This window comes from Falco rusticolus, chromosome 2 (assembly GCF_015220075.1).
Source record: "Falco rusticolus isolate bFalRus1 chromosome 2, bFalRus1.pri, whole genome shotgun sequence".
Classification (NCBI taxonomy): Eukaryota; Metazoa; Chordata; class Aves; order Falconiformes; family Falconidae; genus Falco; species Falco rusticolus.
Window position 1 is genome coordinate 45,585,175 of NC_051188.1, and position 13,123 is coordinate 45,598,297.

The following is a 13,123-nucleotide window of genomic DNA, read 5'->3' on the forward strand; positions in this document are numbered from 1 at the left end:
GCAATGCTCATAACAACGTACTGGGCTGCTAACAAACGCTTCAGCTAAATTAAAAGAACGCGCAGCTGTCCGGGTCGCCAGAAAACTGAATTCGTAGTTCAGTGCAGTGATGTTTTTCAGGGATGAGTCACCCCACGCTCGCTTTTCCTCGGGAGGAGGAAGACACCCCGCGCCGGGCCAGGCCCCGCCGCGCAGCGCCGCCCTCCCGCCCGGGCTGGCCGCGCCACGGCCGAGCTCGCCTGGCCCCGTGGGCGGGCGCGGGGGCGGCCCCTTCCCGCCCAGCCTCCCGCAGCCCCGCAGGCCGCGCCGCCATGGGCTGCCGGCCGCTCCTCCTGCTGCTGCTGGCGGCGGCTTGCGGGCCCTGCTTCCCGGAGGGGCTCCGCGCCCCTCAGCGGCGGTGGCCGGTGCCTTACAGGTGAGTGGCCGGGGAGGGGGCCCGGCCGGCGGGGGAGGCACGTCCCCCCGGCCGCCCGCGCCTAACCGCCCGCCTCTTCCAAGGGCCGCCACCTTTCCCTTTGTTTTGTTTGTTTAATGTTTAGACTAAAAAGGCTGTGCATAGTTTTCTCTTTTTCATCACGGGGGTATTTGTCGCTGTAGGGTGTTTGGTGTACTTCGCTCGCAGGTGTGGGGGAACGGGCGTGCCGGGCCTAGGGCAGCGCCCGCGCTGCCGGCGGTGGGATTGCAGCCCCCGGGAGTGACGGCCCTCGCTTGGAAGGTGCGCCTTTAATTCCCGTTCTAGCAGAAAGCTGCGATCAGGAAGTTGGGCTAGGATTTATTTTAGTTTATTAAATCTAAATTTCATACTTCTGTTCGTGATACGAACTGGTATAAATCCCGTTTGCTGCTCCGGAGCTGCCTCAGCCCCAAGGGCCTGGTGGCGCTGGGGAAGGCGCAGGAGGGGACGCTGCCACGTTTTCCTGAGGCGAATCGCTCAGGCTTTGGCAGTGCTGGGGAGAAGGGCCCCCTCAGGAGAAGGGCTAGGCTTGTGCGTGTATTTTGTGCAGGCTTGCTGTTTGCCAAGGGAGGTGTTAGCAGTGTTTAACTGCTATCGAGTGCAAGCCTGAAGTTTAGAGAGCCTGTTGCATAATTCCCAGCAGTTAGATTTTTATCTGGGGGTGCCTGAAGGAGCTGATCTTGCAGTCCGGAATCGTCTGGATTTTCCAGCAAATTCAGTAGTTGCAAGGCTGGGTCTCAGGTTCGTCAAAATTGGAGCCTGTTAGTGTGAAACACTCGGAAATGTGGCATTTTAATGCTTCTTAATGTGCTTGTTATTTTCTTGTCACAGGCAAGGTGCAGTGGGAGGGGAAATTGAAAATGAAAGGTGTGCAATTAAGAAACTGGACTTAAATGTGTGGCTGGCATAAGTCTTTGTTTTCTATAACTGTGTGTCCTTTTTCCAGCCATACTAGGTTTTTTTTTTTTTCTTTCACACCACCCCAGGCAAAATAAAGGCAGATATACTGAAGTACCAGCAAGCCTGGAGAAGTCCACAGGCAAAATAAATCTCATCAGGGCTACTGGCCTCACTATGGCTCAGGGAATCATGTGTCCTTGAGTCATCTCATGGCTTGAGTACATTTGCCATTGAGTAGCCCTGCACGAGTGAGTGTGTTAGACTCTGAGGCTGTGCTCTGGGCAAGCTGTGTAAGCCAAGCTGTCTTGGTAACAGGAACATAAGAACCTTGTTTTAAGTGACATACAGTGAGTCAGTCTGAAGGAAGTTGGGAAAGGAAGACTTGTCAGAAAGGTCTTTTGCTGTTTGTATATAGTATGATATGTAAGCTGATCAGTTTTTGAGGTTTAATAGGAGTGATGAATGGAAACAGTGATCCTAGCTAGGTTCTTAGACCTCTTTATCTAAAGTAGCATAGAGGAACAGCATATTTTTTCCCTGATGTTGGCAGTGTTCTAGAGTAAAAATAGCTCCATCTGGGGAGCTTGTACTGTGGAATAGTTTCCCAGAGCAAACCAGTCAATCCTTGTGTAGAGAAACCACTAGGAGAATGTTTTTGAGGCAGATCTCAAACTGTCCTCTACCCACCATCTATGTGTCTCTCATGTTGTGACTGTAAGTGACCCTTTGTAATATGCATCATTTCTGCACCTTCACTACCCAGTACTGTGTACAACACGACTTGCATTTTTGTGTCATTAAGTCCTGTTTCTACAAATGTGCACCTTGGCAGCCTTACGAACTTACATACACTGAGTGTTGCAGTGTCTGGATCACACAATCTGTCTTTGGTGGTGGCTGGACACTTGAGTTCTCCCACTCAGGCCCTTAGGAAGCCATGAGACAGTTACTCCAGCCATGAAGCTGTACTTAAAATTCTCAGTGCTTCTCTTTCTCAACGCAGGCGCTTTGATTACCGTCCAAAAACTGATCCTTACTGCCAAGCTCGTTACACCTTCTGTCCCACTGGCGCTGCCATTCCAGTTATGAAAGAAGAGGATGTCATTGAAGTGTATCGGTTACAGGCTCCAGTATGGGAATTCAAATACGGGGACCTGCTAGGACATTTGGTGAGGTGATGCTTTTGTTTAACAAAGTTATACTGGCAAATTCAGCTGAATTCAACAGCAGTTGTCAAGAATGGGTGCTGTAAGGTTGGGATATGCCTGTATGGAGGAGTATTGGAGCACACAAGCTAGGCTATCTATAGGAAAGATATCCAAAGAGCAGTAAGTTTCAAACAAAAGTAACAGAATTTAGCTCAGCTAAAGAAAAGAACATAACCAGCACTGTCAGTGGGTTTGAATGTGTTCCCTTATGAAGCTGCGTATTGGAGTGTTTTGTACACACATACCACTATGTTTTGGGTGTCTTTTTTTTCTGCACTAAGACTGCATCAAGGACATATATTTATTTGTCTCCTACTATCAGATGAAATGCTTGCTTAGTGTATTAACTCTGCTGTTGTCAAACACATAAATTTTCATGAACGTGGTTATCTGTCAGGAGTGGATAGCTAGCTGGTCAGAACTGTGGGTGATGGGGAGTTGGTTGCTTTCTTGAATGTTGTGATAAGCCTCCATTCATGGAGTCATGCAAACATGAAAGACTGTCAGCTTTAGTAATATTTATAACTGTAGCAGCATAATTAAGCTTCAAAGCATGATCCCTAATGAATAAAGAAATACTAATGTACATGAAATAGGAACATCAAAACCAAGCACATAGACTGAAAACTAGAAATAGCTTCAAATATCATTGTTTCTGTTGTTAAACTAAGGTTGAATTTATGTATTTGCTATGCAGTTTTTCCAAAGAAATACTTCCATTCCTTTTGTGGATTTCATTACTAAGATCTGTTTTCAGTAATTCAGTTCTGCTCTTTATTTCTTTGATGCCCCTGTGAGGTTAAGCAAGCTTGAGTTTTGGTGATGAGCTCCCACTGAGTACCTGTCTCCAAATAAATGAATTTACAATGGGTGGATAGACAATCACTGAGACAGTGTGACTCTGATAAAAGTGTGATACAATCTAGTATGTTGTCCATCAATGCTGCTGAATCCAAGATGTTACAGAAACCTCTTCCTTTTTTCTCGCCCTGTTACACAACAGCTCCCAAGTGTCTTATCTTCTGTACAAGTCAAACTGAAGTAATTTTTATGGTAAAGGTTTTTTGTGGTGTTTTTATTTTTTCTTTTCCAGAAAATTATGCATGATGCTGTGGGTTTCAAGAGCTCTCTAACGGGCAAAAACTACACAATGGAGTGGTATGAGCTCTTCCAGCTTGGGAACTGCACATTTCCACATCTCCGGCCTGACATGGATGCACCGTTCTGGTGTAACCAGGGAGCTGCCTGCTTTTATGAGGGAATAGATGATGCACACTGGAAGGAAAACGGAACGTTAGTTCTTGTGACCACAATATCAGGTAGATTTCAGATGCTTTGGATAGTGCTAAATACATTGAAATATAGAGTCAGCCTTGTCTTCATGTAAAGCAGAATCTTTTAATTTATGTTTTGTAGGTTATTCGCAATGTTAGTCGCAGATGCTGATTTCTTTCAAACTGAAATTCTATCCCTGCACACTCTTTAATACAGAAAGTGATATGAGGCTGCTGGCTTTTGATCAACACACACTGGAGAGTTGTTAAATGAGAGTCATTTGGTGTTGCTGTACAAAACCACTTGAGTCTCTTGAGTGTAAAAATAGCAAAACAGCTTATACAGAACCATTATGCACTCTTTTGACATGGCTTCACCAAAACAAAACCTTCTATTGTGAAGTGGCAGATGACTGCTGAGATAGAAAAACTGCCGAAAATGTGTAAATTGCTGAGCAAACAAGGCGTATTTAGAAATAGTCTCAAATATAAAAATAATAATCTCTATTTCCGTCTCCCCCGCTGTGTCATAAAAACTGTGCAGATGTCCCCAGTAATAGGTCTGTCTCGTATGTTGTAGAACAAAACCAGGATTTACACCGCTAAATACATGGGTGATCACCAGAATAGCTTCCTGGTGTACACTGAACACTGAAATGCTAAAATAAAGAGGTCATTTAAATACAGTGAATGACTTATGAACAGTCTGCTGAGGACTTGGAGAGTTGCATTTTGTGTGACCAAACCCCCTTACTCTTGGAAGCTGGCATAATGTAAAAGGCACAATGGAGAGTCAGATTGCAGCTGGTGTGGTGTGGTGCTTTATGTTTGCCCACTTCTACCTTTAGCAGCTTTGCTGGACTCAGTCTCTAGACAATCTGTGCAGGGCTGCTATGAAATTCTAGGCTGTTCTTTAAGCAATGAAATAGCAGAGCTGCTTTCCTGTTTATGACTGAAGTCTTTGATGCCTGATATGATTGGATTCTTTTGTACAAATACCAAGTTCAATATTTTCATGGAGTTGTGGAAATTTTAATGCTTCCTGCCTGTGTGGATTATTTGATGCCTAAGAAAGGTGAGGAGCTTTGTGGAGGTGTTGTTACAGTCTTCCTTGCCTCTCTTGCTTCCTGTTTCCATGAAACTTGAAGGAAGGTGGCATCTCTGAGGGTTTTGAATTGTCTGAATTTGACTAGGAATCTGAAAGTCACTGTGGAATAGGATGAATGGATGCAAACAGATGGACAGCATCATGAGCTGAACTTGGTTCTTTCAGAGAGCAGGCAAAAAGTATCCCATCTTGTAGGAGAAGGTTTTAACATAGGAAACAGCTGGACCCACTTTGCCCTTGTGAGATCCTATAAAGCTGTTTGTCAGCAGTGTCAGAGACCACAGTGAAGCAACCTCTTTTCTAGAGCCCATCGGCCAGGTTAATGTTACTAAGGGGTGTGTTGCTTCTGTGGAACTAGGGCAGGAGTATCCAAAGTCTGATTTTTGATTGTCTAGGCAGATTATCGTGAAACCATGCATTAACCTGTAATATCTATGTTTAATTTAAGATGTTAAGTCCAGAACTTATATTAAGTCCATCTCAGTCTTGTGAGGAGAGATAAACCCTTTTCAGTAACATGCCTTACAGAATACACACTAGGAAGATAATTGGGTAGGAGTTGGAGAAGATGAAGGGGTCATGAAGGTCATGGCTTAGAACACTGTCACAATTGCAAGCTGTTGTCTGCCTGTGCCCTTTGACATATCACACAAGAAGAATCTGCAAAATTTGGTCATGCTGTGAATGTGAGGTCCTAGGTGGATCTGAGTCACAGATGGTTGTACCCTGTGCCATGACTGAGGAAAGAAAGATGGGAGGAGCTAGACTGAGGTGCAATGCTAACTAGGATTGTGGGAAAAACAAAAGAAAGAAAATTAGCCCTGTGCTTTAGCTCTGTTTTGGGGAGGCAGATGCATCACCCATAGGGAGCTACTAGAGATATGGGCTGAGTTAGAGATGTCTTCCTCATTCCAATTGTGAAATCACCATCACCAGAATACTCCAAACACATATTCTAAATAAAAAAGTATTCCTCAAGGTCTTGAAGTTTACTGGTCTTTACATCCCACTCATATTATTTGGCTCAGTTCAACTTTGCTGGCTGAGGGGCTGCTAAAACAGCAGGGTGTCTCAGTCTAAAGTTTGTTTTGTGGAGAGACATGACAGCTTCTGCCCTGATTTGCTGAATTTAGTTAAAACTTGAGAAAGTGCGGAAATGCCTGTTGCACTAGTGAGTGCTTTGTCAGCCTATCTGGTAGGTTGTACTACCTGCCCTGTTTGTCTACATGGATAAAACAAAAGGGGAACATCGTGGTTCTTTGATGTTTGGATGTTCTGGCATAGTAGCAGGAAATGCAACAGGAGAAGGAATTGCAGTTTAAGTAACTTAGTTATAAATGTTTATTCAGTAGTGTATCATTTCTCCCTCCAGCCTAAGCCTTGTGTCTTAGTATGGTTAGGTAATGTTGTAGGTAAACTTTTGCAGAACCTGGAAGTAGATGGAAAATATTTTGAGTCATGTATTTCTTACCTTGTTTCTGTAATACTTTCATTTCTTACAGGAACCATGTTTAATGAAATGGCAAAATGGGTAAAATACGACAATGAGACTGGCATTTACTATGAGACCTGGACAGTTCAAGCAAGTCCTGACAAACAATCAGTAGTTTGGTTTGAATCTTATGAATGCTCAAAATTTATACTGAGAACGTACCAGAAGCTAGCTGACTTAGGAGCTGTATTTAAGAAGGTACAAACAAACTATACAAGCATAATTTTATTCAGTGGAGAACCTGTTTATTTGGGAAATGAAACATCTATTTTTGGACCACTAGGAAACGAGACATTGGCAACAGCTATAAGAGACTTCTACTATCCGTTCAAACCTCATCGGACAGTAGGAGAGTTTTTTGTGGATCTTTTAAAAATAATCGATCGTGTCATCTTGAATCATCAGTTTTACCTCTTCTACAACTTGGAATACTGGTTTTTACCTATGAAGTTCCCTTATCTCAAAATAATTTATGAAGAGGTCCCTTTACCTGTTGGAAGCAAAACATCCTTTGGTGTGTAGTTGCTTACTGAAGAGCCGAACTTGCCCTTATGTCAGAATATCCTGAAGGATTTTGGACTGCTACTGTGATGGTATTATAGTGTATGTTTCATTGCTGACTGTAAAAGTGTTGTGGTGGGAAGGCTTTGCTAGACCACATGAAAGACTATGCCTTTTTTTCTTATTACCTGTGTAACACATTCATGAATGCTTCAGCATCTCTGGCTTGGCCAGCTTCTGTGTAACCATGGGTAGCTGCTGCCTGAAAGTAGGCTGGTGTGGTGCCGCTTGGCTGAACTCTACAGTGCCAGAGGGTGACTGGGAGGCAGCCCCCCTGCTCTGGTTTCGGGTGCTCCCTGCATACACGGCCATGTGGTGGCAGATAGCACCTGGCCACCGGCAGGGTTGGGACAAGCATTACAAGGACCTTCTGGTCTGACCAGCTCAGCCAATCTGTGTGTTGGAGGTAACAAACCTGGGTGCCTAGATGTGCCCAGTTCCCTCAACGTGTGCCTTAGGTTGGTGGTTTTGTATTTCTTTGGTCTGTACAACCGGGACCTATGAAGTGTACTCTGGTTCATGACAGTGGGAAGGGGCAGTCAATCTACTAGAAGATAGCACGGGTGGTATCTTTTCACCACTTTGCAGCCTTCACCTGCACTGTAAACACAATACAGATGGCTCTTCCTAAGGCTTGTGTGTGTTTTCTAGCACAGATAGAAGGCAAACAGCCTGTTTTGATGTCAACTTGAATGCATAATTGTGTTCTAGTGGTCTCCTGCCTTAAAGTCTGCTTGAGGCTTTAGTTAGGTCAGTTTCATAGAAGTCATGTTTATATAATTTTAAGTTTTTTTAAAAAGCATAGAACCCTTAACATGAAAAAAGCAATGACAGTTTGTGGGGTATATCAAAGTCACAGTTAAAAATTCACGCTTTGTCACAGATTTGCTGTAAAAAGTGATTGCAGCCCCTTACTGGCAGTGGTGCTTCCAGTAACGGTGCTGTGCCAGCAGCCATGCGCTCAAGTCCTGTTACAGGCTATGCCTAGAGCAGCTTGGACACTGTTCTTTTTAAACCCAACTGACGAAAGCCAAGGGAACACCAGCATTCTGGAGACCAGCAAGGTGCCTATATGCAAAAAATACACCTGCAGCAGCATAATCGTCTCCAAATGTATGCGGCTCACTTTGTTGTTGTTGTGCTTGGTTTTTTTTAAACTAGTTGCAGAATGAGTTGCGCTCCTGAGGTTATCACTGCACCATGGCTAAGCAGTAACACAGGAACCCCACACTGCAGTGTCATTTGGCTTGAGCCAAGTTAATAGCCTGCTGCAGCCAAAGAGGAGAGGGCACTGTGATTTGATTGAAATCATAAGAATGGCAGAAAATTAACCTTTTTAAAAGTCACTAAAATGGATCAGTTGAATTGCATTCTCATGTAATGGGATGAGCATGAAAGCTAGTGCGAGGGGAATGAGGTGATGAGAGCTGCTACTTAGTTCTACTGTGATGTGAAACTTCATCTTCTGCCTCAACTTGAAAGACCTTTAATCTTTGCAGCCAAATTTATGAGCCCTTGCTTTAGCCAGCTGAGCTTTGGATTCTTCAGAGTACCCACCAAGAAGGTAATCCAGGAGGCACCAGAGAAAATAAAGGGGTGCAGCAAGCCTGTCCACAGAAGGTACATTCTTGTTGATGCGTGTTTTTATGACTTCGAAACCCTCAGCATTGTTGAACCTACGTTACCTTCTGAGGAAAAAGCCTCAACCTCAAAACCAGCGTCCAGAGCTCTGAAAGGGAAATAGGATCGTGGAACCAAGCCAGTAGAAGCCCCAAAGGCTTCTTCTGTCTCATTTGCTGAAAAGCTAGTAATACTGATACAGCTGGAGACCTTTCAGAGCCTGAAGCAGATGCAGTGGTGGGGTAGGTCTCTGCTCAGCCTGATGGGCTGTTCATGCACTGTAACAGTATTTTGTCATCTTCATGTGGAACACAGGGAGCCTACGCACCACAGTCACTCTTCCCCGAATAGTTGGAAGTATTCTGTAACGCGCAGTAGCTGAATCCCACATGTCAAAGCTGCCTTGTGCAGCTTGTAACGATCAAAAAGGTGGGTATTTGTGGACCGGTAGTATCTAGAGACATGCAACAACTGACACGGGTGACTGGTTGCAGAGGTAACACCTTAAAGAACCCGATCAAAAATAGCGGATGTCTGTATGAAAGTAGTAATTGGTTTTCATGTCTGTGGTCAAACGTAACTGCCTGGTTCTGTCATCAGTACAAGTTTATAATATCCTGGGCTTTTTGTACCTAACTAACAGCCCTTCTCACTTTCCCTGTATCATCTGTACAATCTGCTTAATTTAGCATGTTTTACTCTAACCCTAATACTCTGGATGGTACAGGGGGTTGCTTCAAGGAGAAGCAGATACATCCTAGCATGTATTAGTTGCAAGTCAGAAGACAGTAAATTTCTGGCAACAAGAAAAGACAAAGACAACTGGACAGTTATTTGCCAAGGATCCTGCATCCCTTCCAGGCAGAAGCAGAAGGAAGCAGCTGTTGGAGACAGAATCTGCGAGAGTATTCAGTAGTAGGTCACACTGGTGACCGTTTGACCATTCCTTCATGCAGCCATGTGTGTATATGCAAGTCTGTTTCATGTTTTGAACTCTATCCTCAGTTTAAAGCTACTGGTTAGGTGCTGTTGTTGAAGTGGACTCATTATTGCACTGGAAGTAGTTTCACTAGGATTTAGACGGAAGTTATCGAGTGTAGTGCTGTCCTGTAGGCAGAATCCAGAATCCTTGAGTTAGGCATATAGACTTAGATTCAAAATAATACCGAGGTGATGAGCAGGCTCCTTTTGTTAGACAAGCCCAGAACAGAACCATAAGGATTACACTTTTGTCACTTAAATAGTGAATGTTTGTGACATCTAACAGCTTGTGTATGCCTGATAATCTGTAGTTTTTTGTGTCTGAAAACAAAATTTATCGTTTTACTTAGCTCAAGCATTTGAGGTGGATGTCTTCCTGCCAGAAGTTACATTGGGGGCCAGGCATAATAGGATCACACCTAGCATTTCACTCACAGCCAGCTGGTGTTAGGACTTGCCTGGTGGTAGGAACCAGGGGACAGTCCTAACTGCTGGGCTCAAGGACACGCTCTGACTTTCTCTTTTACCTGGCTCCACTGAACGTGTCACCGAGCTGTTACTCATGCTTTGAATAGAGGAATTACCGGTCACTTCAGACTGTGCTTGGTTCCACTGCCTGCTTTTACACATTGCCGTTAAGGGTAATAATACACAATCATTCTGTAATACAAACATTTCCAAGTCTGCACAGGGGTCTTGCACAAAACTGCTTAACTTTTATACCACTGCGCTGCTGAGGGCTAACCCGCACTGCGCTCCAGGAGGGTTCTCAAGCGACGCAGTTCCTGGCTTGTCACACGCGAAGGTCCAATACAGCGTGTGGCTGCTGTTCCCCAAAGGGCTGTGCAGCACAGCTGGTATGACTGCTTTCTGCCTTCCCCCTCACAAATGTTCTGGAAAAGGAGAGCTGCTGCCTTCAGGATTGTAACTTGGGATGGTGTCACCAATTTTGAGGTTCCTCTGGTTTGGAAGTCACCAAAACTAGGAAATAATTTGAAAAGCAGAGTGGGCTTCTGCTCTTCCACTTACAACGGAGTCGTAACTGGTGGAGCTATGCTTTAGACTTCCCACAGCCCCCCTGCCATCAGCTGCTGGTTGCAAATCATAAAATTAGATAGTGGCCTTACCAGCCACCTAGGGAACATTGTATTTTCAGTCTAGGGAAAACTAACAGAATGAGAAGAATCCTCTCCCATGTCACATCACACTTAAAATTCAGTATTAATGGTAGACTCAGTCTGTGGGGTTCTGCGATTAAAAACTGTTACGAAGCAGATGCCTGCAAGGAATTTTTCAGCTGATACCATGCCTTGAACAGTTAGAGCAAAGCATGGCCTCCTGAAACAATTTATCTTGGAGGGTTCATACCACCATTGAGTCAGCATCCCTTGGAAGTGCTTGATGCTGTAGTCCATGGGAGAAGCGATTGTTCTAAAGCCTGCCTCTTTCCTGCTGCATTAAGGCTGTTGCATGTGCAGAGAACAGCTTTTGGGTGCCTAAGCCTCCAAGGGAACAAAGAAAGGATCCAGCCATCAGGTCCACAGGACTTCCAGGCCACCTACTTGCTTACTGTCAAGAGACTTCTGCTACAGAATTAGGAAATCACCCCTTTTCCTCCTTTCCCTCACCCCCCAACACTAAAGCATTTGTTTGGGGGATGGTTGAGGGTGGTACTGTCTCTTAAATCTTGCCTTTTGAGGATAAAGCAGCAAAACTGGTATAATGCTGCGTGCACCAAAGTTCTTGTCTTACTAATGTTTAAACCAGGTTTTGAGATCCAGGCTGCCTGGCTGCCAGTTCGACTTCAATCTGGATTACACGGTTCTTCATCTTACATCCACACAACAAAGTACAAAGAATCACAAGCCTTTCTCCTTACTCTTGTAACCATGACAGCTGATCTTCATGCAGGATCATCCTAAAATAGGAAACTAGGAGTTTTCTGTCATGCTGCAGGACTGGAAGGAACAGATACATTCCTCTAAAAGGTCCAGAGCTGTCCCGGTTCCTCAGCATTTTGCAAGGAAACACTATCTTACAAAAGCACAGGTGGAAGACAGAGCAGAAAACATGCCCGCAGCCTGTTTCAAAGCATATGAATGACACCAGCCAGCAGTGGATGTGATTCTACAAGAAAAACCTAACAAAAAATGAACATACAGAACACCTAAGGTTAATTGTGGTTTCACTGTCCCAGCGTTAATACTAGTAGACTTCGATCGTGTCTCCAAGGAACTTGTTTCTACAGCACCTGTATTTTAGGAAAATGAATTCAGTTTGTCGTCTAAACACAGATGCTGAAATTCCGAGTGCCTTTAAGATTTCACAAGTTTCCTCATTAAATCAGTGCTCCAGTTTTAGATACAGCAGCAGCACTTTTACCATTGCATGTGCAGCCAGCTAGACTGGCCAGAGATGAAGACAGATCTCTCTGAAGTAACGTAACAAAGTTCAGGCTGTAGTCAGGCCAACTCCAAATATAAAGAGGCCCAGCTGAACCCTGCTTTAAATTCACAGGAAGGTAATTTGGCACACATGAAAATTTTAACAATTGGAATAAGTATAGCAATTTTTACTTACACGGTTAGATCTTTGCATAGTGTTAGTGAAAGCTTCTGACTAAGAAATCCCACTTAAATTCACAAGTTTTTAGCTTCGGGTAAATTGCATGAAACTACAAAGTTAATGTAAACAGCTACTCTTAATTCACACACCTTTTCACTTCTGATATATTATCTCATGGTAAACTAGTGTAACTGGTTAGGATTATCCCAGCTGTTTAGCATCAACAGCTTTCAAGATTAATTTTGTATCAAAAACCCGAAATGATGTAGCACTTGTTTTCAGAAGTAAGACTTGTGACTGCACACATTAACAACTCCTACCCAAAACTGGACAACCAAGCCAACGCTGGGTTTTCTTCTGACAACAGCAAGAAGTAAAGGTGAACCCAGGGAAAATTATCTTATACAGCTATAAAACACTCATGTTCATGTTTCTAGTGAACTTTTTACCACTTGTGTCACAGATTAATAATAAAGAAGTAATTTGTTCCAAACGTGTAAAGGCAAAATAAGAATTGCACAAGACTTGCCAAAAAGGAGCATTGTAGTTTTTACTGAGGCTACTTAGAATCCAGGGTTGCTTGGGAAGTTTGTTCTATAGCTGGATTATTTGAGCAAAGGATGCTGTAATTGGTTCAATGGATAAAGACTGCTGACCTCCAGTGGGGGAGACAACTGCTTCCAAGCAGTTTTCTTATCACTGAACATTTTGATAGCCATTACAATACTGTGTTGCATTTATGAAGGCCTTTTTGAAGTCTAAACAACAAAACAGAGAGACTGCCTCAGAAAAGGCTGGCCACGTACCTGGCTGGGGAAGCAGTTTCATTACAACTAAGCATAAAGCCTTCAGCTGCCGACATGTCCCCCACCTCAGGGTCTGACAGAGGTTTGTCTGTGAAAAGCAGAACACAGGGTTTCACGGATGTCAATTCCGGAAGTGAGGGGACTCTGGTATTTA

At 43.9% G+C, this 13,123-nt stretch overlaps 1 protein-coding gene across 1 annotated transcript; it reads left to right on the forward strand.

Annotated features, from left to right (window-relative positions):
* Nucleotides 1-263: 263 nt before the first annotated feature.
* Nucleotides 264-9,953, forward strand: CLN5 (CLN5 intracellular trafficking protein). The gene is made up of 4 exons (XM_037378401.1): nt 264-415; nt 2,358-2,523; nt 3,656-3,881; nt 6,447-9,953. Exons 1-4 carry the CDS (start codon nt 312-314, stop codon nt 6,956-6,958), a joined length of 1,008 nt encoding a protein of 335 aa, XP_037234298.1. The 5' UTR covers nt 264-311; the 3' UTR covers nt 6,959-9,953.
* Nucleotides 9,954-13,123: the final 3,170 nt, after the last annotated feature.

Excerpts from the sequence above, each read along its gene's own strand:
- CLN5 (XM_037378401.1), top strand. The coding sequence starts at position 312 with ATGGGCTGCCGGCCGCTCCTCCTGCTGCTGCTGGCGGCGGCTTGCGGG. Across the intron at positions 416-2,357 it reads CGGTGGCCGGTGCCTTACAG|GCGCTTTGATTACCGTCCAA; the intron begins GTGAGTGGCCGG and ends TTCTCAACGCAG. Across the intron at positions 2,524-3,655 it reads GGGACCTGCTAGGACATTTG|AAAATTATGCATGATGCTGT; the intron begins GTGAGGTGATGC and ends TTTCTTTTCCAG.